At 37.1% G+C, this 25,725-nt stretch overlaps 2 protein-coding genes across 2 annotated transcripts in view; one reads left to right on the forward strand and one right to left on the reverse strand.

The window, feature by feature from the left end:
- Window positions 1–11,638: 11,638 nt before the first annotated feature.
- On the forward strand, window positions 11,639–18,678 carry LOC117815912 (CD209 antigen-like). Its single transcript, XM_034687933.1, has 7 exons — window positions 11,639–11,775; window positions 11,944–12,050; window positions 13,353–13,451; window positions 13,558–14,352; window positions 16,245–16,387; window positions 17,509–17,618; window positions 17,727–18,678. Exons 2-7 carry the CDS (start codon window positions 11,954–11,956, stop codon window positions 17,863–17,865), a joined length of 1,383 nt encoding a protein of 460 aa, XP_034543824.1. The 5' UTR covers window positions 11,639–11,775; window positions 11,944–11,953; the 3' UTR covers window positions 17,866–18,678.
- Window positions 18,679–20,825: 2,147 nt separating this feature from the next.
- The window catches only part of cabp2a (calcium binding protein 2a), a 17,717-nt gene continuing 12,817 nt past the window's right edge, over window positions 20,826–25,725 (reverse strand). Inside the window, exons 4-8 of the mRNA XM_034688449.1 lie at window positions 23,855–23,885; window positions 22,133–22,267; window positions 21,890–21,999; window positions 21,645–21,792; window positions 20,826–21,358 (exon numbers count right to left, since the gene is read on the reverse strand). Of these exons, the coding sequence (XP_034544340.1) occupies window positions 21,333–21,358; window positions 21,645–21,792; window positions 21,890–21,999; window positions 22,133–22,267; window positions 23,855–23,885 (450 nt within the window). The 3' untranslated portion in view covers window positions 20,826–21,332. The remainder of the gene's footprint in view (window positions 21,359–21,644; window positions 21,793–21,889; window positions 22,000–22,132; window positions 22,268–23,854; window positions 23,886–25,725) is intronic.

Here is a 25,725-nt window from a genome sequence, read left to right on the forward strand (position 1 = left end):
ATCATGCAATTATCAGGCACATATTATTTAGAGCTGTTTACTGTCCTGATATAAGGTGAAAAAAGCCTCTGCTTCCACCTTTTACTAAGAGGAATTCTTGTGTTTGATTAAACGTTAGCTCCATACAGCAGGCATTGGTGACTGCTCGTTCAGTGTTTCCATTTGCATCATAGAGCTCATTGTGCCATATTACCCCTCTAGACCACTATGCTCCCAGCAGGCCTGCTTGTTGTATCTAAAGTCTCTAAAAGTAGTATGGGAGGTAGAACCTTCAATTATCAGGCCCCTCTCCTTTGGAATCATCTACCAGTCAGAGTTCGGGAGGCAGACACCCTCTCTACTTTTAAGATTAGGCTTATCGCTTTCCTTTTTGATAAGGCAAGGCAAGGCAGCTTTATTTGTATAGTGCATTTCATACACGAGGGCAACTCAATGTGCTTTACATTAAAACATTAAAAGCATTGGAGACATTCAGACAGGCATAAAAGAACACAATTAAAATGACAAATATGATAAAACAGAAAAGAAAAGGAAAATTAGAAATGTATTAAAAATTACATTAAAATTTTGATTTAAAGTGGGTTAAAATGAGCTAAGATAGGAAGGCAGTGACAAATAAAAAAGTCTTAATCTTGGATTTAAAAGAGGTGAGAGTTGGAGCAGACCTACAGCTTTCAGGGAGTTTGTTTCAGATATGTGGTGCATAATGACTAAACGCTGCTTCACCATGTTTCGTTCTTACTCTTGGGACTGAAAGCAGACCAGTACCTGATGACCTCAGGGGTCGAGGTGGATCATAAAGTAGTAGCAGATCAGCAATGTATTTTGCGCCTAAACCATTCAGTGCTTTATAAAACATCAGCAGGATTTTAAAATCTATTCTCTGACAGACAGGAAGCCAGTGTAGGGATCTAAGGACTGGAGTGATGTGGTCTACTTTTTTGGTCCTTGTTAGGACTCGAGCAGCAGCATTCTGTGTGAGCTGCAGCCGTCTGATGGACTTTTTAGGGAGTCCTGTAAAGACCCCATTACAGTAGTCTAGTCTGCTAAAGATAAATGCATGGACGAGTTTTTCTGCATCCTGCTGAGACATAAGTCCTTTAATCCTTGATATATTCTTAAGGTGGTAGTAGGCAGACTTTGTAATTGTCTTAATGTGGCTGCTGAAATTACGGTCTGAGTCTATGATTACACCAAGGTTTCTGGCTTGGTTTGAACATTTCATCGTTGCAGATTGGAGCTGAGCAGTAACCTTTAACCTTTCTTCCTTGGCTCCAAAAACAATCATTTCAGTTTTTCTTTGTTTAACTGAAGAAAGTTCTGGCTCGTCCAGTCATTGATCTGTTCAATGTTAAAGCTTATAGTTAGAGCTGGCTCAGGCTTGGACCAGCTCTTAGTTATGCTGCCATAGGCTTAGACTGCCGGGGGAACTGGCGCACTGACACACTGGGATCCTACCTCATGGTGCTCATAGTGGATTAGGAAGAGATAAGATCGAGTCCTGTCAGTAAGAGGGAACTGGAACGTATCCTGTCTTAATGTTGGGTCTTTGTTAATATTTTAACATAGAGTACACTCTAGACCTGCTATGTTTGTAAAAGCTTCTTGAGATCACGTTTGTTGTGATTTGGCGCTATACAAATAAATATTGATTGATTAATATATTGATCAATTTGCATCAATATTTGCTATTGTATTTTGATCTCTTTTCTTGAAAACTTAGCATTTGTCCAGGTGAGGCCAGGGATTATCCTGTCTGCACTTTTTATTGGGGGTTGAAGTAAGGAAATGCAAAAATGACAATGTTAAAGAAAACCAAACGAAACTGCTGAGCAGAACCATGTTAGAAGTTATGATAAGTAATGCTGAATAATTAAAGATTAACAGAGAAACACACCCAGCTCTGGGAGTCACATTTCAGTCTGTCTTGGAGTTGAAGTTTGGCTGGGTTTCCTCTCATTCTGTGAAATTCAACACAGAAGTGTTTTCCTACTGCTTTAGTTGACCTAACTTGACTAACCTGACAGCTTTCAGGTTCCTCTGTTTTCCCTTGGCCTCTATGTTGGTCAAGAAATATAACATATAGCTTTTGGGCATAGTTATAAAATCTGGTGCTTCAATGCACTGCTCTGATGGTATACTGCATGCAAAAGTGTAGACACCAATTATAAGACAAACCACTTTTTTCACATGTATTTCAAGGAAAAAACAAACAAGTATCTTATACTAGAATCGATTTAGTTATTATTCATTGGGCATCTTTCCGTCAGGAGATTTTTGCAAATGATATCCTCAACCTCCAGACAAGTGCATGTGAAACTGGCAAAAAACTGTTAATAATGGCTGATGTAAACTCTCCCTTAAGGGTTAAACAGGCCCATCTCATGGCACTCACATATCTCACCCAATCTCCTCACACTGTCCACTGTAGTAGAAAGAAGGTACCCTTTCAACAGGGACATGCTTACAAAAACCTCTAGTAGTGTTGTGCTTGATTCAGGATCTAATGGCTGGTCAAGCAAATGAAGCCTGCTGAAAGAGTTTACTCAAAACTGCAAAGAAGCAAGGATTAGATTTATGCAGTACCTGAGGGATGAAACAAAACCAAACTGCAAAGAAAGTAAAAAACAGAGGACCTCCATCATGAAATGTAAAATGTAAAAACAATGCAGCAAAGGAATGTGGAAAGTACTGAGACAATGCAGAGGGAGGCAGATAATGGCTGTCAGAGCTGAGAAAAAACAGGACTTGACTTTACTGTCAAAAAGAAAAAACATTTGCAGAGATGTTCCAGGTACAGCTGGCAGCTCTCACTAAAACACTGAAATCAGTGAGGAACACTTATTTTAATCTTTCTATTATTTGATCTGACCACTTTGCTAGATGAGTATTACTGATTTGAATTGTTATTTGGAGTAACATTTGAGAAATTGTTACTTATGTTCTTATGATTATTCAATCTTCTGTTTTTGCTGCTTTTATTTTTCCTGTGCCTTGCTCTTTTTGTTATTTCATTTTTGCTTTGACTTTTAATTATCTGCTTTAATGTTTTTAATTTTCCTATTTAATGTGTATTTTCTGCCCATTGTCATGATGTTAGAATTTCTTTTGTGAAACACTTTGAATCTGCTTCAGGCCAAGGGTCGGTAGAAAATAAATCAAAAACAACACAAGCAAAGGAATCCTTTGCCATTTGCCAAAGTAGAGGCAAAGTCAAATTTACAAACTGTAGGGCAAACACAAGGAGAAAAACAAAGTAGGAACAATGGCACAATGGTACAAGACAAACTGGCACAACAGGGAGGGAAGACAGATTAAATACACACAGGGAGTAGGGACAACAAGACACAGGAGCAACACACTGAGGTAATCAAGGGAGTGGTATGCATAGTATCAAAATAAAACAGGAAACACTAAGAAACAGGAGGGAACGAAATAAAACAACTTAACTGATATGGAGCCATGACACAACAGCTATTGAGCATTAATCTAGAAACCTGAACTTGTAAAACATAAGAAAATGATCAAATAAAAGGTTAAGAAAAATGAAATAACTAAATAATAGTTCAATGCTGCTCACAATATAAACCTGATCTATGTGTAACTCCTTGTCAGCAACCATCCTGTCACCACCTCACAGAACCAAGCACCGAACCTGGGGGGACAGAGCCTTCTCAGTAGCCGCCCCCACCCTCTGGAACTCACTCCCCTCCCATATCCAAAACTGCTCTGACCCTTCAGCTTTCAAATCTATTTTAAAAACTCACCTTTTTAAGTTAGCTTTTCATTTGTGATTGTACTGTTGTGTTGTTTTGTTTGATCTGTATTATTTGTTATTTGTTTTTTTTTCCGCTTGTATTGATTTTAACAATTGTACAGTGTCTTTGAGTTTTTGAAAAGCGCTATATAAATAAAATGTATTATTATTATTATTATTATTATTATTATTATTATTATTATTATTATTATTATTATTATTATTATTATTCCTTCAGTCAGTCTTGCATCCTACACGTGTCTTTGGCTCCATCCTACTTGGGCTCCATCTGCTCCGTGGCTATTTCGGATAATTACTCAGGGACTCAGAGGCAGGCTGCAGGCATGAGTGTCATCCAGAGAGCTGATTCCATTTTTAGCTTGCATGTCTATCAACAGACTGACACAAACTTATAGAAGTACTGTCTGTTACCTTAAAAAAACCTGACAGAGAGAAACTGAATGAACAACCACTGAGTTCAAAGTTACTGAACAGATATTGAAGCTCAAACAGCTGTCGATGTGACCAAAATGCAGAGCTTGGTTTGCTTACTCAGGAGACTGTGTTGACCGTGACGCTATCAAACGTATTTACTGCAGTCTTTTCTTTAAAAGCAAAAAAGAACCGAAATACCTTCTTGATGACGGGGCTTTTGTGCCATGCTCCTTCGTCCAGTTGTTTTGATGATCCACTTCCAATACAGAGTTTAAAAATATCTATGATCAAACGGCCTTTAGTGGCTGTGAGAGCAGAATTAAGTTTCTATACATCCTTTATCCTCAGAAAACAAATGCATTGGAGTACAATCATGCATGGTTACTAGCATCAGTGTGTAAGTGTGGTTCATAATAGAATGAGATGATTGTAAAGTGCTGATGACAAAGTGGATAAATGTGGCCTATTTTCTATTACCATACACTGTTTTTAGGTTGCTGACTCATCAGTGAAGAAAAACTGAATAGAATCTGTGCCTGAATTACACTTGCTTGATAATTGAATCAAAAGGGGCAGATATTAAACTGAATGTTTGCTTTTCTTCTTACTTTATTCAAACTACTCCCCCCCAACCAGACGTGTCAAGTAACGAAGTACAAATACTTCTTTACCTTACTTAAGTAGAAATTTTGGGTATCTATACTTTCCTGGAGTAATTATTTTTCAGCCGACTTTTTATTTATACTCCTTACATTTTCACGCAATTATCTGTACTTTCCACTCCTTACATTTTAAAAATAGCCTTGTTACTCCTATTTCATTTCGGCTTGTCATCGTCCAAAAAAAGACAAAAAAAACTAAAACATATCCAGATAAATGGCGCCATCTGAAAAGAGGCCAAGTTTCTTACTTGTTACATCTATGCGCGTGTTGTGATCAGGGTTCCCACCCGTCCTGGAAAACCTGGAAAACAGTTGACCAGTTTTCCAGTACTGGAAAACACCTGGAAAATGGGAGAAAAAGTCAAATGTCCTGGAAAATCACACATAGTCCTGGAAAAATATTCCAACATGGCTGCGTGCGACCTGACCCGATTAACAAAACACATCCCCATTCATTGAAAGTTGAGTGCACGCTGTGCTGGAAAAGACAGCGACACTGCGCAACTTTTTTCACATCTTTTCTCCTTCACTTCAAAATCATGCATTTACAGAAAACGGGGGTATATTGTTCATGTTTTATGGTACATGAACCTTGTAGAGTGCTCTTTGGATTCAAAGAGTCTTATATTTAAGTTCTAGTGTGACCAGCGGAGTCAGGCAGAGAGCTTGGGGGTCTGTGCCTCACAACTTTCTCTGCAGGCTGAGAGCTCAATTATCGTACTCTAGCTCAGTTGTTCTCAAAGTGGGGTCCTGGGACCCCTGGGGGTCCGCGAACCATAGCGTGGGAGTCTGTGAAATAATTTGAATAAATTTCTAATAAATTATAAAATTGTGCTGTGTCATTACAAAACAGCATATACACTATTGTTATGATATCATTTTGTGGCTCGAAGGGATATGTGAGTCTTGCTACTGTTAATTTTCTGAAAGCGTATCTGTTTATCACTATGGTACAGGTGTGAAGTATTTACATTGATACGTTTTACAATACAAATAGTTCCAAGGGCAACTAAGAGTGCAAATGGTAGTAAGCATGTGCTTTAGTGATGGGAAGTTTGGCTCTTTTCAGAGAGCCGGCTCTTTTGACTCTGCTCCCAAAGAAGAGCCGGCTCTTTCGACTCCCGAACAGCTCTTAATTTAGGATCTTTTGTAGCCGTATATTTTACCTTAACTTTGCAAAAAATAATGGTTTGTGTTGAAAACCCTTTTATGTAGAGTGTTTTTATGAGAAGCGTTATAATTGACCAATTCGGTGCATTTATTCTGTTACAAAACCATTCTTAGGGTTTGGGTTATGATTAGGGTTAAGGTTATGGTTAGGGTTAGAGTTAGGGTTTGGGTTATGATTAGAGTTAGGGTTAGGATTAGGGTTAGGGTTATGATTAGAGTTAGGGTTAGGGTTAGGGTTATGATTAGGGTTAGGGTTAAGGTTATGATTAAGGTTATGATTAGGGTTAGGATTCAGGTTAGGGTTAAAATTAGGATTAGGGTTTGGGTTCGGGTTAGGGAACCAAACTCAAGCAAACTGAACCAGAACCAAACTCAAGCAAACAGAACCAGAACCAAACCGAACCAGAACCGAACCAGAACTCAAGCAAACATAACCAGAACCAACTGAAGCAAACAGAACCAGAACCAACTGAAGCAAACAGAACCAGAACCAAGTCAAGCAAACAGAACCAGAACCAACTCAAGCAAACAGAAACAGAAACAACTCAAGCAAACAGAACCAGAACCAAACTCAAGCAAACAGAACCAGAACCGAACTCAAGCAAACAGAACCAGAACCAAACTCAAGCAAACAGAACCAGAACCAAACTCAAGCAAACAGAACCAAAACCAAACAGAACCCGAACTGAAGCAGAACCAAACTCAAGCAAACAGAACCAGAACCAAACCGAACCAGAACCAAACCAGAACTCATGCAAACATAACCAGAACCAAACCCAAGCAAACATTATTTATGTCCTCAGGTTGGCATTGAGAAAAATCAGATGCCTCAGCTCGGATGGGCTGATCCGATTTCTCCTCTCAGTGAGTATTTTCCCGGTCTTCAAGAACAACCCTAACCCTCTCAGAAGGAACAGATGAAGCCACGATACACAGCCTCCTCTCAATCACCTATACCCTATATCCTCACATGTGATCGGCCGCATGATTCCTGATTCCTTTGCAGGCTCTTTTGTTTTTTACTTAGCTAATTATATATTTTTTGAGAAAAGAGAAAGCCGAGATGTTGCCCATCATTGTTACTTGGTTGCACTTTATAAAGTGAAGTGCTGTACATCTGTGGTTGCATTATTCGATTATCAATTTGCCATAATTTTTAAGTACGTAAGAGATGATTTCATTGATAGCCATAGACTACATGTCTTTCAATGTAGACTTCCACGGAGAGGAACATATTAGACTATTTAGGAACTAAATTAGGAACTAAATTTAGACTGTCATACCAGCTTGATCATCAATGAAAATGTCCTGGAAAATGATCTCTGGAAAAGAGTGGGAACCCTGTGTGATAGTGTCTTAATAAAGTAATCAAACATTTTAGCTAGTCTAGATTAGTTTGAAGTGATCTAGCCTTCCTCTTGTTTAAGACCCTTTTTGGTCAACACCAGCTGTTCCAGGTCTTGAATGTGTGTGGGTGCTTGATGCTTGGATGTACATAATTCCAATAAAGGCTATTGATAACGTGTCTGTGAAGTTTGACTTTTTGCACCATTAGAATACTTATGGGCAACTAGTCATCATATATTCCGCTCCATGAAACACGTTAATGCTCAGTAGTACACATGGAACTTTAATTTATTTGCATTGTATGAAAATGCGTTCAATTTCAATGGGAATGAAAGTGGCTGAAACAGGTGCAACCCAAAAATTTCAACATTAAAATATTAATATAACATTGTAGTCATTATGGCCTCTAGAAACACGTTTTTTTTTGGAGGTGGGGTAGTGCGCTATAGGCCCCTGTGCCACAGCCTAAGCTTTTGTCCTTAATGGCCTTTTCCCCCTTACATTACTTTTATACTTTAAGTCGTTTTGAAACCAATACTTTTACACTTTTACTTGAGTAAAAAGCTTGAGTTGATACTTAAACTTCTACAGAAGTTTTTTTAAACCCTAGTATCTATACTTCCACTTGAGTAATGAATGTGGATACTTTTGATACCTCTGCCCCCAACCAACACTTTTCTTCTCTCTGTATGTCAGATTTTTGGACAAATAATACAACTTCATTTTTGAGTCAAGGTATAGTTACTCCCTGTGCTGTTGCAAGTAAATCAAGCCATTAAGAAGGAGTAAAGAAAAAAAAAAAAAACTCCCATGGTACATGAAAAAAATATATTCTAACGATGATTATTCTTTTGTAATTTATGCCATGTGAAGGATTCAAATACAAAGAAATGCTTTGTTTTGACCGAAAACAGGTAGCTATACATGGTCTCCAGAGCCAGTTTCATATAAAGCGTCCATAACAAAGAGTACTACATTTCAATGACTGCATTTGGTTAATAATTAATAGCTGCACAATGTGTCTTTGACAACAAATGATCACCCGATGCTATGTTTGATGTTGGGAAGACCTAGAGCCACACAGAGACATAACCTATCAGAGATGTGTGCATTAGTGCATGAGAAAACTCTTGGTGCAACGCAGACAAGTTTTTAGATTAATTCTGCTGGACTATTCACACTCTTCTGCAGAGTATGTCCACATGACATGACAGTCTAGAAGAGAGAGTACTGTGCAACAGGTCAGGTTAATATATGTTCTGTTACGCCGCGACCTCAAACGGGATAAGCAGTACAGATAATGGATGGAGAGATGTTCTGTTAACCGGTGAGTAAGTACTTCAAGGATTAGAAAAAGGCCGTTACAGGTACTCCTTCACATTTTAAATTCCTTTAGATGGCACTTTAGTGGTAGTAAAAGGGTAAATGGACTTGTACTTATAGTGCTTTATAGTCTTTCTGACCACTCAAAGCACTTTAACACAACTTGTCACATTCATCCATTCACTCACTTCTATATAGTAGGGCACATTAGTGTTAGTTAATCTCATTCATACACATCACACACCGCTGAACAACAACGGGAGTTTGGGGTTCAGTGTCTTTCTCAAGGACACAGAACCCCAAACTGCATATCTGCCGGAGCTGGGATCGAACCACCAACCTTCCGATTGATGGACGTCCGAACCTACCCCACAGTAGTAGTAGTAGTAGTAGTAGTAGTAGTAGTAGTAGTAGTAGTAGTAGTAGTAGTAGTAGTAGTAGTAGTAGTAGTAGTAGTAGCAGTAGCAGTAGCAGTAGTAGTAGTCAATTATATGTGATTTACTACACTTGGAGTAAGTCATGTACTTACAGTTAAGATGAAATTGGAAGTCAAACATGCTAAATTAGTAATAAAGTCTGATCTGGAACTATTTGGTGAGAAAATACATAATCAAATGCTCTTTCAAATTTGTCTCAACAAAGCTGATAAGTTAAGACATGTCGTATTTTGACAAGATATTGTAAGTAAGACTTTTCTCAAATGTTTGTCAAGAATGTCTGTTATTTACGGTACCTTTGAATCTGTCTGTCCCTCTTTCAGTTCATTCACAAATATCAAGATGTCTCTATGGCCACCTTATAAAAAAAATACTTTAATGAACTGTGAAACCTTTTCTTTGGTTTCAGAATTTATGAATATTCCTATCATTTAAAATCGAATCCCTGAAAGTGATGTTTTGATGTAAATGGATGGTATAATAGCAGATTCTCAAGGTGAAGAACTTCCATTGACAGAATCCACAGCCCACAAAAATATTCACCCTAAGGAATTCAGTGAATGTTTTTAAAAGTGTGGGTTTTCTGCTGAACATTTTCATTAAAATTTCTGACTTTGTGAACATCAACTATAGAAGTCAGTGTGAGGTACAAGGTAAATGATAGATAGAATTATGATAAGAAATGTTTCCCGACACAGTGTTAGGGTGTGTTGCCTAAAACAACAGTGTTCACATGGCTGAAATGAATAATTGTCCTATGTTATGTTGCCCCCACCTGGCAAGGTATCCCCGTCTCCAGACCAAATTAAACCTGTGTCCAGCGGCCAGATAATTTCAGGGTAAGTTAATCCCCTTATTAATAATATGTTAAATAAATATAAAAGTATCAACATTAAGTGTGTTAGAGAACATGACGAGGATAGTAGTTTTAGTGGATGGGTCACAGTATACGTTTCCTCACATTTGATATTGAACTGTCAGTAAATGCATTAAAGGAGACAAGTGCTTAGGTCAACGTACATTTTTTTTTTACTGTTACAAGTCATGGCATAAAAGTCTGCTTCCAGATATTCTCCAGTTTGAAGCCAGACACAGAGCAGTGTTGAACAACCAGTGCAGTGAGCTAAGCTAAGCTGTGTAGCTACAAGCTAAGTAAGGTCCTGTTTCAATGGAACTTTTCAATAGAAAATGGTAAGCTATAGTTTCACTTTGTCTGTCATTTACACAACAGCTTCATTTTTGGAGAGTGAAATCACAAACAGCTCAAAATGGATTCCAAAGTGGAATTTTTTAAACCAAACCCAGCTGTGTAAACAAGCAATTCATGTACCCATGCATATTATGTTCCCAGTCAAATAGCCATGTGGGAGTATGAGGACAATGGCTGACCACTAAGTTGTGTTTGTGCAGCTGACTCTACCGAGTTTAGTAACGCTTCTCTGGACAAAGTTAACTCTTTTGAGTGCGAGTTGGCCACAGTCCTCTTGGTTGTTGAAGAAGAGCTTTATTCCCAGGCGAGTTCGGTGGTGTTTCATTACAAAGTTATAGCGTAAACTAATGGTCTAACTTGCATATTTTTTTCAAAAGCGCAAATGACAGATTTGTGTTTTCAGTTAGGCCATTGACGTGTGAACAATGCCTGAAATATTGGGGGAGAAACACAAACCATTTTAACAGCAAACTAAAGCTTAGAAAAATGTCTGACTGCAGTGTATACTTACACCAACATTAATGTTTGGGTCAAACTTTTTAAAATAAGTTACATTACATGGTAAATTTGGTCTTGTCTGCAGGGGTTGATAGCCTAGCTTGTCAATTTTCCACCTGCATTCTCAACAAAAGGGTTGACCGGGATCCCCTGTGAGTAATAAACTGTCAACAAGTAGCCTATCTCATATCACCCCACAGAAGACAAACTATGCTGTTCTTTCTAGGATTACAGTGACATTAAGAGAATGTAAAAATTGACAGTTAAAGCCGGATCCACTTTTTGCTGTGTAAGTGAACATGTTTAGATTTTCCTCCTGTTTGTTGAATTGAAAACGGCATGTTCAGCAATTTTGTGTCATGTGAAATCTGTTCTTCCTCATGTGTTCCTGTTGTGAAACTGCCAAAGTCACCAGTGCACTGTGCAGATTTCAGCTGATTACACAAAATATGTCTGCATTATTTACCATTAATTAAAGAAGTGGACTTTGTACCCTCAGAATATGCAAGTTTTACATAATATAGGGACACAAATAGACTTGAGATTTTGTAGTATGTTTTCAAGGATGTTTGATTAAAACTTAAAAAAAGCAAAATATGCCTCACAATATCTTTGTTAGAAAAAAAAACAACAATTTATCATTAGAGCTAAAATTAGTTCACTAAATTAATCTGGAGCATAATTGCAACCTATCCCTTTAATCAGAAATGAATGACAAAATCGGTTACATGGGAGGCTCCCATGGAGGCTCTGCCTTCTGCCCAACCCCCAGTTCCTGTCCCTCTGACCACAAGTGCAACACTCCTGTAGTAGACTGCTTTTGTGGATTGAAGAAAGAGATGATCAATACTCTGGATTTAGCCTGCTGAGACTCCTCAAAACGCAATTTTTCATATTTCCAATCTTATGACTTGGTTGTCATCTCTACAAGTACAGGTATTTATTTTCTTTTTCAGGTCTTACTCTCATGCATTGATGACATTAGGGAGGGAACTCAGAACATAACATTAAATAAAACAGGAATCTTTAAAAGGGCATGGATTTACCAACAATAGAGGTAATCTCTGAAGCTATGCAAGAAGCTAATCTATTTTTTTGGTGTAGATTTACACCCATGGAGGATGCAGAAATGGATGACGAGTACCTTACCTCGAACAGTAAAATTGGCTACAAGCAACTCATTCCTGGTGGCAACAAGCTTCAAAACTCAGGTAATAAAATATGAACTTCATTCCAAAAAGAGTTGCATGTTTTGATGAGACAACAATGATTGTAGAACTTGAGAATTTGCAGCCTCTGTGCCTTCATGGAGAGAAAAAAAGAAAGAAACTAACTAGCAAAAGTACTCAAAGCTACAACAGTGGCCACATTGGGCAGCAGAGTTAGCTGGAAGCAGACATTTAAAACATTCGGCCCTATTCAAACAATCATAAATGTACAGTCTAAAATGCCTAACACAAAGTAAATTAGGGTGTGTCCAACTGAATGCTGCAAGTTAAGCGGCGGACAATCTGGGCACTAAGTAAGGTGCAGGGCTCAGAGAAGTTTGATTAAGTCACTTGATAATTCAAAGGTCTGTTACAGGCATAATATGATTCAAACTGATCAGTGCGCACCTTCAGTCAGGGATATTAATATACATTCAGGCCTTCCTATTTGAAATAGACTGTGCACAGGCTGGCACATTGGACAGCTCTCCTTCTATTGTGCCCCTAAACATGCAGAAAACACACAGGTCACCATCAGAATTAAATTTATGGAAAATAAAAATTGTACCGCATGCTTTGCACGGGTTGTATGATAGGGCCCATTAACACCAAACCCAACCAAAGCTTATAAGGTAGGAAAGGCTGCACAAATCTCCTTTAATACAGTAAACAAAGAGTGGCATAAATGTCAAAAATCTATAGCCCCAGCTAGAAACTGAGTACCTCACACTGCACAGACAAAGTTAGCAATTAGCACATTTATAAAGTAGGGCATATAGCAGCTTAACAGTCAAGATGTTTCCCTGAGGAGGTAGTGAAAATTTATGCTCACCATACCATAGCATTTATATTTTTGAGGTAAGGACAGGATCACTGCTCTTGACCAGGACCAATGGCACCTTCTTCTTGGTGAAATACAATAACACACTAATACATCTCTCTACATTTTATGCTGGTATATATTGGTTGCATCAGTGTGGGAGATGCAGCTCATTTTTAGATGACAAAAAAGGTTTAAAAAGTGTGTTTCATTGTTCATTACTTGGCCGAAGTTGAAAGGAAAGAGTCACCATTTTTATAAGATTCATTATGTGTCCTCTGGTTAGTTATAAGTGAAACAAAATAGGTGTAATATAAATAATATTGATGAAATAAAAATAACTATTAATAAGTCAGCTTATTTTGCTGCAAAGAAACGTTTTTTTCAAGCATTTCACTCTGTTATATAACAGAGGAGGTACATAAAAGCAAGAGCCTCAACAGACTTCCTTCATTAAGTTCTGTTTTCACCCGCCTTGTCATCAGTTCATTCATTGAGGAACAACCCTTTCCGGGTTGCAACACTCTGCCTCAGCCTGCTGTGTCTTCTCCTGCTGGTTGGAGTCATAGTTCAGACTGTTCAGCGTGAGTCTACCTCCGTTTTTCTTCTTGTCAAACACACAGATTTTTGGGAAGTTTTCTTATGTCACAGTAGGATCATTGTTTTAGCATTTTCTTTCATCTTTTGCAGAACGAAAAGTAGAGGAAGACCATCATAATAAAGTAATGGCTATGAATATGGACAAAGCAAATCTCCAGGAGAAAATTAAGGCAGTGCACATGAAGAAGAGGGTTCTTGAGAGCCATCGTGTTGAACTACAGGAACAGAACCAATACTTTTCTAAAAGGACAGAAAAGCTACAGACAGATTACAATGCAATGAGTGACGAATCAAACAATCTTAAAGCTAGTAAAAGCCAGTTACAGACCAGCCATGCTACTTTAAGCCAAGAGCTAGAACAGCTTAAAGTCAGTAAAGACCAGTTACAGACTGCTAACATTGCCCTGTCTAAAGACAAAGAGCTGTTACAAAAACAACATGATAGAGTCCTGAAACGCAAAAACGAGTTACATGCTAATGTTGACTCTGTGACCAAAGAAAGAGACACTTTGGAGAGTAAAATCCAAAATCGAAACAGATCAAAAGGTGAGCTGCAAATAAGCTACAACAACCTGACGAGGGAAATAACACATGTAGAAAAAAGATACAATTTCTCCTCCTCTGAAAAAGGCAAGCTAGAAAGCAGTCACCAGAACCTGACAGAAACAAGGGACATTCTGCTGGAAGTTACTGAAGTGCTTAAGAAAGCAATAGCACAGTTGGAAATAGCTTATGGAACATATGAGAATGAACAACATGAGCTTAGAATTAAATGTGATATTGAAGTACAGGAAACAGAAAAGATGCAGCATAAAAACAGCAACCTGACTGCTGAAAGAGACCAGCTGCAGGCCGAAGCTCAGAGACTGAACGAAACTATTCACGGTAAGCAGAAAGTATTTCCACATATCACCTAAATGAACACATTTCATGTTTCAAGTTACAAATTTTCACCTATAGGAATATATTTGGTTGTAGTGTATGACATCCTATATATTGAATATCTGCACAAAAGGGAACTACAGCGCTCCTGGAGTTTCACAAAGGTGATCATTTTTTTCTTTTGTTCAACAAAAAAATAAGCTTAAAATGTAGCTTAAAATGTATTCCACAAGATAATTATCATATCTTGTGGAAGCTATAAGGTCTTTCATAGGCGCCTTTGTAGCAATATTAAACTAAAGAAAATGCTTGAACACAGGAAGCAATAAATGAGCAAATTGTGGAAAATAGAGATTATTGTTGTAGCTATGTTCAAGTAAAGCTTAACGTGCTGAGTCACTATTCATTTACAGCAAATCATCACAGAAGTGTTCAATGTTAAATTCATTCGTTTTTATCAAACATACTTCACCAACAAAAACACTTTAACCTCAACAAATGATTAATCTGGAATATTTTAGCAGAGTTTATTACAAATCAATACAACAGGGAAAGCACCTCTCAACTCTGTCCAGCAGAGGGCGCTTATGTAACACCCAAAATACCAGTCCCAGTCTAACACTGCACAAAACACAAAACAACTAGTACTCACACAATCGGGAAAGCAAATTCTGTTTTCTCAGAAAGTGAGACAAGTTACTCTTCCAATGGAAGCTGACTGGGCAGCACTATATGATGAAGTTCTGAGAAAATGGGATGACCAGAAGTACAACTTCTTCATTCCTTCTCCTTTTTTTGTTTAGGCTTAAATGGTTACAGATGATTTTGAATGTCAGATATAAATTATTATTGAATCTTCAGTTTTAGACAAAGGAACTCTCAAAGTTAGTTTTTTGAGTGTAATTAAGGCTTTGTGTTTTATGAAATAATGTGAAACACTGAAAACTTAAAAAGGAGTTTCCGAGTACAGGATTTGGATCAGTCATTTTTTTCTATTTTGTGCTAAATGAGTTTTGATCAAATTTCATATTCTTCTGACTGCATGTTTTTATACAGTGTAACTTCATGTTTCCAAAGGGATTTTCATTGGTAATAATAATAATACTAACAATAACACATTTTATTTGTCACGCACTTTTCATTTCAAGAAATCTCAAAGTGCTACAGGCACAAAGTAAACTTGAAATTGTTTTAAAAAGAGTACTTAAATTAGTTAATAGCCTCTTTAAAGAGGAAAGTCTTTAAGTGTTTTTTTTAAAAGCATCCACAGTCTGTGGGGCCCTGAAAAGGCTGGGCAGGGAGCTCTACAGACTTTGTGCAGCAGCACAGAAGGCCCGTTCTCCCATGGTCCGAAGCTTTGTTTTTCATTGTTGAAGGTGAAAAGTTGATTTGTTCGATATAAAATTAACAGGCCTGAAAAAAATCTAAACCTTAAATTCAAATAACTTTCCAAACAAATTATCCTTGCATCCCCTGACCAATCTACTTTGATGAATGAGTCCAGATGTGGTTTATTGACTTGCCTTTTAAAAGGGGCAGTCACTGCATGCAAAAGTGCCTCTGGAAGAGATTGAACACACATACAACCAATCAGAGCTCTGGAGTGTGTTATGTAGCACAACATGTAAACAGACAGAGCATTCGAAGCTACATCATCTAGTTCATTTAAGACGGCCTTAATAGTGGATTCAACTGACCTCCCTGCGGCAGAAGCTGCCATCTCAACATAAATGTGAGATTGGCGAATGTCCCAAATCCACTTGCCAACGAAAATGAATATGAGCTGGCTGTGGGTCTGCCAACGACAGGCTACAAATGTACTCCTTTTCTTTTTCTTTTAAAAACTAATGTTAGGTTTTTTTTTCCATTGACCTATGTCTCTCCTCAATTTCCAGGAAAGAGATGTTCCAATGGCTGGAGGATATTTGAGAACAACTGCTACTTCACTTCTGTTTTAAAAAAAACCTGGAATGGAGCCAGAACATACTGCAAATCCAGTGGAGCAGACCTGGCAATTGTAAAAAGCCAGGATGAAATGGTTTGTTTGTTTGAGCACACTTGACAACAAGAGTAAACCGATGAGGAAGTGTCACCACAATCAATTCAATACAAGCACAGCATATAAGCTCCTTGACGGCAAATATGAATCAGCTACGCAAATGTGCATTTTCATATTAATGAAGAAGAAAATAAATGTGCATAATATTGAAGAGTTATATAAGTTAAACAGTTACACTACCAATCAAAAAGTTTGGACACACCTTCTCATTCAATGGTTTTTCTTTTATTTTTACTACTTTCTACATTGTAGATACATACTGAAGACATCAAATCTATTAAGCAAGATATATGGAATTATGTAGCAAAGAAAAAATGTTACATCACTCTAAATATGTTTTATATTTTAGATTCCTCAAATAGCCACCCTTTGTTTTGATGACAGTTTTGCAAACTCTTGGCCTTCTCTCAATGAGCTTCATGAGGTAGTCACCTGAAATGGTTTTCACTTCACAGGTATGCCTTGTCAGGGTTAATTGCTGGAATTTCTTGCCTTCTTAATGGGCATCTCTGGGAAGTCCTTGAAGACTGTTGGAAAACCATATGAAGTGACTACCTCATGAAGCTCATCGAGAGAATGCCAAGAGTTTTCAAAGCAGTAATCAAAGCAAAGGATGGCTATTTGGAAGAATCTAAAATATAAAACATGTTTTGAGTTATTTCATACTTTTTTGTTTACTGCATAATTCCATGTGTACATTCATAGTTTTGATGCCTGCAGTGAGTATCTACAATGTAAATACTCATGAAAATAAAGAGAAACCATTGAATGAGAACGTGTGTCCAAACTTTTCACTGGTAGTATATATCATCAATGAATACTTGCCGAGCTCCGTCTGTGTCCCCAAACCTGAGAAGAACATCAACCTTTTCAGCTATACATCACTCCACTATATACCTTATTTATCTCTACTAATTTCATCCTTTACAAGTTTCAAGATATTGATTGAGTGCATCAGCAGCTATTTGATCCATACACCCCAACAATAGCTATGACTATGATGTGCTAATAAATAAAGCAAAGTTTAATGTCTAAGAAGCCCTCTTGAATATGTATATCTTGAATATCTATATCATTTTTGCATATGTTTTTTCTTATAGGATTTCATCAATGGTTTGTATGAATCTGACAAAGAAGTTTGGATTGGTCTGACTGATGATGGAGTGGAAGGGCAGTGGAAATGGGTAGACGGGACACCTTTAAACACAACGTAATAAAAATGACTTATTTTCCGAAATAAATAGCTGGGCATTGTTGACATCATTCAACAAAGGAAAGAACAGTGTTCTTACTTTGGATATTTTTCCTCTTCCTGCAGGTTCTGGGGTAAGGGCCAGCCTAACAGCCATAATGGAAAGGACCAGGACTGTGTTGAGTTCTGGCACCGTTCGTCGGGGAGGGGTGAATGGAATGATGAGAACTGTAACCAAGTTCAATATTTTATCTGTGCAGTTTAATTTTACTGTACATGGACACCTGGAAGTGTATCTAAACCTACTGAGCTCTCCTTACTTGTGATCATTGTGCTTTCAGAGCAGAACAGAAAACATTGAAATAAGGGACCTTGACCAGTGAATCTGAATTTATATGACTGTTTCCACAGAAAATTAAACACAGCATTGTTTATAGATTAAGGCTGTGATGCGCAGGCTCGTGATGATAAACATTTCATGAAGTTAAACTCAGCTGATTTCTGGCGGGTGCTGATACACATCAATGGGGGTAATTTGAGGCAAACTGTTAGAAATGTGGGAACAGTTTGGTTTAAAGGGCACTACGATTTCCACTGATACATTTATTTACTGTAAAACATCATATAATTATATGAAACCAATCATTGAATTATAAGATTTCATTTTAACTTTACCCGTAAATAAAGATCAACCTTCCAAGATTATATCAAGCTAATTTTTTTCATTGAGAATAATAGTTTAACAAACTCACATGTGTTTTTGAATCATAGCTTTTAGGTTGTTGAGAGAGTTTTAGTCTTTTAATGTTTGTGTATGGTTAAAGCTTATTGGGCAATAGAGGACACAAATCCAGTTATCCATATGGCTAAATTCATGATTATCTATTATACTCTGTGCCGTGCATTATTCAGTATGTGATAACCATTCAATCTGCGCTTCAACAATTTAAGCTTGCATGTAGACGATGGTTGATTAAATTGCATTGCAAATGTTTATTCTGCTCATTTTATATTCCTAAGAATTTTTTTTTCTGTATGGATGTAAATAAAAAATAAAAAAGCTTTTATTGATTCTTCAGATTCTACTACAAGTATAATGAATCACACTCATCATAACACTTGATTAAATGGTGTCCTTTTTAAATCAGATATTTATCTGTGCATGTGGCTCTCTGAGAACAACATAAACCATCGCATACTGAATCGATCAAATTTTGAATTATTCCAGTCATTTTCAGAATCAGGTGAGTTTTTCGGATACAGGTGTGGTGTTTAGAAGCTTTGTCAAGTCAAGAAAAAAAGAAGAGCCCTCTGAAAGTTTTGTCCTCAGATTCACAAACTCATTGCAAAAAAAAGAACAGATGAACACCAAAAATAACAAATACTCCAACACATGTTTTGACATTAACTGCTACATTGCCAAATATGTCAAATACCAGCTGGGAAATGGAAAGTTAATGGTCTTTAACTTCGGCCAACTTATCATAGTATCTTTCGCATATATCCCAGCTGGGGTAGAGCGTAGATATAAAACAATATACAGCATTTATCAATATCATTAGACCTCATATAGCTAATATTTTGGGCTTTTGTTAGTGAAGAGATAACCATAAATAGACAAAAATAATAAATCTCACATATTGCAGGACAGCAGTTTCTTGTTTGGCATACGTCACTTGCTGGTAGTCTGGCAGTCTAATATTTTGGTTTTATTAAAGTTAACAGCATCATTTCTTTACATGACAAATACTGAAGTCATGTAAACAGACACAAAAACCATAATAGAGAGAAAGAGAGGAGGAGATATATCCTGGTAAACTGATGTTAATTGATCAGTAAATGTATGTACCTACATGAATTATGACTATTTATGTATGCTATTTTTTTCTTACCAGGTAATGCTTTCAGGCGTTATATGGGAAATTCTTTTACAAAAAAGGTATGCAGAGACTTAAAAAAAAAAGAGCTTTGCATGTGACTTTATTTATCAACTAACTGTCCTGATACAGAAGCCTCAACTTATATGTTTTGTCTATTTTGGTCAAGATCTGTGAGCACTTAGCAAACAGTTAGGGGAGCCTTCTATTTTCTAGATCCCCAGCTTGTGAGACAGATGTGAGATGTCTAAATAAGAATACTTCCCGATCTCTCAGACAGACCAAAAACCTCTGTAGACCAAACCACATTCAACACCATTTACAGGCAAAACTCCAGTGAATGATATGGTGCTTCATTACTCATGATTAGGGAACTGGGGAAGAAACTTTGAAATGTGTGCAAACCTACCTCTTTGACATGCTTGCTTTAGAGGGGAAGTGTAGAAGTAGACAGAAGTCCAAAATAAAACAGCGGGAACACAGGAGAGGCGTACGACCACAGGACAGGGAGAACAAAGAAAATAAAAACACAGATTTTTTTAGCACAGGTGTGGCACACAGGACACAGGTGTAACTAATGAGTGCAATCAAAAAAAGGAGGGAACACACAGGGGCAGGAAATAAAACTAAACATGAACACAGGGATAAAGAACTACAAAATAAAACAGGAAACCCCAAGCTTTACTAAAACACAGGAAAATACACAACACTGCAAAACAAAATAAAACATGGAGTCACTAAACACAAGGAAGACATAGGATAATTTATAACACAGAATAAATACTGGGAGGAATTAAGGCATGAAACAAGGGAATCTACAAAATGAAACAGGAAACAAAGATGGATAAAACACAAGGAAAATCCAAACCAATACAAGATAAACTTAAGACAGGCTCTCCAAGAAATAAAGATACCTTTGTACAGGTGTAAGAATTTGGTATAAATAGAGAAATGGGGAAGCTGCATAGGAGTAGGTTTAATAAGAAAAGTTCAGTTACATTTGAAAGAAAATAAAAACAAGTTTATTAGTGTTGGTATGCACTTTTTATTATTTACAATGTATTTTTAAAATATCTGTAGCACTGTACAAAAATAACATCATATATTTATTTAGGACTGCATAAATTGAACTTTGGCCTATTATTAATTTTTAACTGGACAATGAAACAAACAAAACAAAGAAATTGACATATATTTGATGTTGACAGAAAGAAGCAGACTCCAAATTTCATGTTAGTGTTACAAAATCTATATCAAAAAGATAGATACTAAAAAACATAGTGACCTTTTTTGCCTGTATTGGTTGAAACACATTAATGGTCTACGTTTTTACAATTGTTTGGTACGTTAAGTGTTTGCATGATCATTTTTACATAAAGAAGTGTAAACATAATGCAATTCATGATTTACTCTATTATCAACAAACCATTCACTTTTCCTAACAGTGCTACAATAATATTACAAAATCACAGTCATAACAGTTTGTTATGGAGATTTTAGATAATGCATCATTTAGTTATATAAATATATATATGTGTGCTACATATGATGTATTGCTGGTATGTGATTCTCAGGTCACAGATATGTAAATGTTCTTAAATTGGGACCGCAGCTTTGGTTAAACCTTCTCCTCCATCTATCTACCATTGTTTATTTCATGTTAAATACATATAACATTCATACAACAGTAACACAGTCAAGGGGTTCTTTTATATTTGATAGATAGCAGGAATTACTGACAAAAAATACACACACCAAGAATTTGTACATCACAAAGAAAGACAAATACATTAACAGTGAGCAGTCAGGTCCCTGTTGTCTTTAGTGCAGTATAGTGAGGTTTGTGGGTGAGGAGTCAGCGTGACATCATTCGCACAAACTCTATGGAAAGAATGGATATGTTGTCATCATTTGTAATTTGAAATGGTATTTTCACTTTAATGTATTTCTTTCTACAGTTCTTCCCTCCTTTTTCCATTAGTTAACATCCAAGCTTCTAACTAAACAAAAAACTATAAGTCTGACTTTAGTGTGTTTGCAATGTTTTCCACTTGAATCTTTCTGTTATAACACTTACAGTTTCTAGTTTCTGTGTTTGTACTTGCCTACATCTGTTTTTCTTTTATCTCTTTTCTTTATTTCTAACACTTTTGTTTGATTAACCCACCTTCAAAGTCCACCTGTCCATCTCCGTTGAGATCCACATCTCGCAGGATCTCGTCAATTTCACGGTGGTTGAGCTGCTCTCCCATGAGCTTCTTCATAGCTTCCCTCAGTTCCCCAAGGCTGATCTGACCATCTCCATCAGAGTCAAACTGTGAGAAAGAGAAAAAAAAAAAAAAAGTATAAATAAGGGAAATGGCTTAATCTTTCAGTCTAAAGGTCTTTCATTGGGCTGGACTGATTGCAGACCTCTTTGAATGCATCCCTCAGCTCTTTGACTCCAATCATATCTGCAGTTTCAGCAAGCATCTTAGGACCCATTAGTTCCACAAAGTCTTCAAAGTCCACTCTGCCACCACCTACAGGGGGAGAAAACAAGAACACAGCAGTTTTTTTTAACTGATTATTAACTCCCTTAGTGTCTTACAAGAGAGACACACACAAAGCATGGAGAACTGAGGATGTGTTCTGATGTTTGCATGCAGCACTTACAGATCTGCTGGCTGAGTTCAATCAGTTCCATCTCTGTGGGCATGTATCCCATAGTCCTCATGCACTCGCCCAGGTCCTTACAGCTGATGAAGCCATCTTTGTCTTTGTCAAACTCTCTGAATGCTTCACGCAGCTCTGCAGGGAAGAGATATGAAAAAATAAATAAATGAGTGAATTATTTTTGTGTATCTGCTCTAGGAGTCATGTTTTTTTTTTTTTTTTGACACTTCCACTGGGAGTGCCAAAGAAAGAGAAACAAAACTATCTTCAAGTTGCTTAAACTTAGGGGCTGTTTACACATAAATGTATTTAATTGAAAATCGTGAACTATTGTTGTGTTTTGCTCCTTCCTTTACTTAGAAACGCCGTTTTGGGCATCTGATAATGCAAAATTTTGAAACTGGGTTCAGAAGGGGGATCTTTTGAAAAATCTGCCTCTTCTGTCTCTGGATGTACATGGATCCTCTGAAAGCAGTGACATCACAACTCCATTCAGACATGCATACGATGTGTCAGACTTTGGACATGACACCAAGGGGGAACCAAATATTAGACAAATGAAACTCAGCTAAGTTTTTAAATTATGAAAACAAGTAGGAATTGCAATGCCAAGAAAAGAGCCTGGTAGGCCTCTGAACTGGCTCCTCATTGGTGCTGGAGGCTTGTTACACTGTCTATGAAGGCTGCTTTGCCAGCCACAACCAAATCTTAAGGGGGATAGTTGAGTTTTTCATCCCAATGGCCCATACACTTATTACTGCCAAACACCTCATACATCCCCACTTAAAAACTGACCCAATAATAAACAGTTACCAAGATGAAAGGTTTCATATTTGAGAATATTTCCAGATTAATTTTTGTCACTTAATAAAATTGTGTTCTTTCTTTTTTTATTCTCCCATAAAATACTCAAAAAAAGATGAGAACACAAGTGCAGGTAAAGGTTTCTTTAACAAAAGACCAAAAATGACATCTAAACAAATTTCCAACATAACGTCCAAAACTAAATCCAAGGCATCCAAAAAAACTGGAGACAACCAACAATTCTCAGGAAAGGTAAAAATGATGATACAGAATTAAGTCTCTGAGTTTCCCTCCTTCAGTGTCAGTTCAATGGTTCTTCCTTTGTCTTTAATATATACTGTTTAAAACACATAAAAGAAAACAAGGCTTGGGTGAAGACAAAAAAGGCAGGGATCACAAAACAATCACAAAGGAGGGAAAACACATGAAGTAAAAGGAAACACTAAAAACTGAATTAAGGCACATGAGAGTGAAAGTACTGACACAAGTAGTACAAGAACACAATATTAATGTCTGACAAAACAACTGAACAACAACATAAGGAAAACTAAAATAAGATCATAAATTATGACTATGGAAGACAGAGCAGCTCATGACAATTTTTGATGTTATTCGCCTGTTTTTTTCACCTGTTACTGCCTGAGCTGCCCATTTATCTTTCAATATTTGAGTCTAGTTTTTTATTTTTATGCCTTTATTTAGAATAAGGACAGTATATTGAGGAGGAAATTGGGAGAGAATGAAAGGGTGAAGTCAAGAGAATCTTTTGAAATGTCTCTGCAGTATAGCATAGATTTTCACGTTCAAATTCCAGGTTTGAAGTCTGAAAGGAGAGTGGTCACAGAAAAAGACAAAAAAAGGACTGAGGCAACAAGGGACAGATAGAGGATTTAGATTAGGCTTTTTATATTTCTGTACCTTCCATCTCTTCTGGTCGTAGATCCCTGTCCTGTGTTTGTGCAGACAGAAGAGTGGACAGACATAAAAAGAAAAAGGTTGATTATGAACAGTCTTTCTTCTCATTCCCCCTATCTTATTCTGTTTCAGACAGGGACACAAAAAAATGCAAAAAAGCAGGGACACTTTGAATACTTCAGTCTCTGAAGCATTGGATCCTTTGCTGCTGGAAATCCTTTATTTCTGGTTCATCAGCCTGAGCTGAGATTCTATTACAGGATTATTTGGGTTTTGATCTGACTGACCCTAATAACCTTTTTAGTCGACAATCTCATGTCCAATCTCATTCTGGTACTGCTGGTGAAGGAGCTTAGGAAGTGTAGTGGGCATATGCTATGCTACAAGTGTTCAAATGTGTTTGAAAAATGCCACAGATGCATGGAAAAGGGAAATCAAACAGAATCCCCTTGGCCTCTGTCTCCCTTTCTGAGCACACAGAGACCAGGCACCTTCAACAAAGCTGATGAGACGGTTTGTATGTTTGCAAACCCAAGACACTCCCTAACACTCAATAACATGTCTTAACTGGTTGACATTAAAACAAAGGGAATGTGATTTTTTGTTGCCATTTTTAGTTTATTTTAAAACGGCTTCAGCATGTTACTGCCTGATCAAAAGGTAATGCCAGAATGTGTCCTGAAAAGGCTGTGACATCAGCAGCAGGAATAATACAGGCCTGGATTAGAGGAGGCAGGAGAGAGAGAACAGTGGCAGGGAGATTACAGCTGTAAATTGTATTACAAATCACGAAGGCTTATCGGTTTTTCATTTTCCTATCTGCAACTGATTTTTTTCATCTTGCTTTGCTTCTGCATCACATTTCAAACATGGTTGACAACAATTTACAGACCCACACAAGCTGAGCATGCAGAAAACACACTGTTTATGTAACACTTTTACTGGTTGTTCTTAATGACTAAATTTAGTGTCTTGTTAAGATGAATTAAGACACAGAAGCAGATAGGCAACGTCTCTGTTGTTTCCATGTTGCAACTTTATCTGCTTTTGTTCCTGAAGCACAACTTAAGAAAAGCAACTCAAGATTAGTTCAAACTTGTATTAATGCTGTTTGTTAATGGAATAAATAAATAAATGAATAAATAAATAAATAAACAGGAGAAAGACTAGAAATTCCATCATGCATCAAAGATCAGAAGCCCCCCATCAATCAGTCAAGGAAAGGGAGAGAAAGCAATAAACTCCTACAGAAACATCCATATCATGGCTTATCTTTAGTTTGAAGATTCAGACACTAATGGGGGATTATGGGGGATTAATGACCTGTAAATGCTGTTAGTCTCACACTATCCATGATTCAGACTAATATGTGACCTCTGTCGAGGAATTCCGTCTCTCCATTAATGTAAAACTTTAAGTAAGAGTGGGAGGTTGTTCTGCAAGTTTAGGATCATGGTGACCAAGAGAGGTTGCTGCTGGTTTACTGGACTGAGAGTTCTGACATTTAAAATGAACAAGAGAGTCTGAAGCTACATTGTTTGCCTTTTGGAGCCTCAATACAAAAGCAAAGTGAAACTGATGATGGGTGATAATTTAATCTGTTTTTGGAAAAAACATTGAACTGATGATGATTTTAGACTACTATTTTCATAAGCCAATGAATTTCTGAATGTAGCACTTTGTAAAAATTCATACAGTTTATTCAGCAGTTACAAACCAACATTCTTCAGCACTGAATCAAACCTGGTAATATTCTATATACACATTTATGACCTATATTACATCTGCTACCAGTGCAAGTTAACTAACTAACAAACTAACTAACTGCTAACAGAAATGTTTGGCCCTTTAGCTGTTAAATGCTACATAATTTT

The sequence above is a fragment of the Notolabrus celidotus genome, chromosome 7 (genome assembly GCF_009762535.1).
Source record: "Notolabrus celidotus isolate fNotCel1 chromosome 7, fNotCel1.pri, whole genome shotgun sequence".
Taxonomy (NCBI): domain Eukaryota; kingdom Metazoa; phylum Chordata; class Actinopteri; order Labriformes; family Labridae; genus Notolabrus; species Notolabrus celidotus.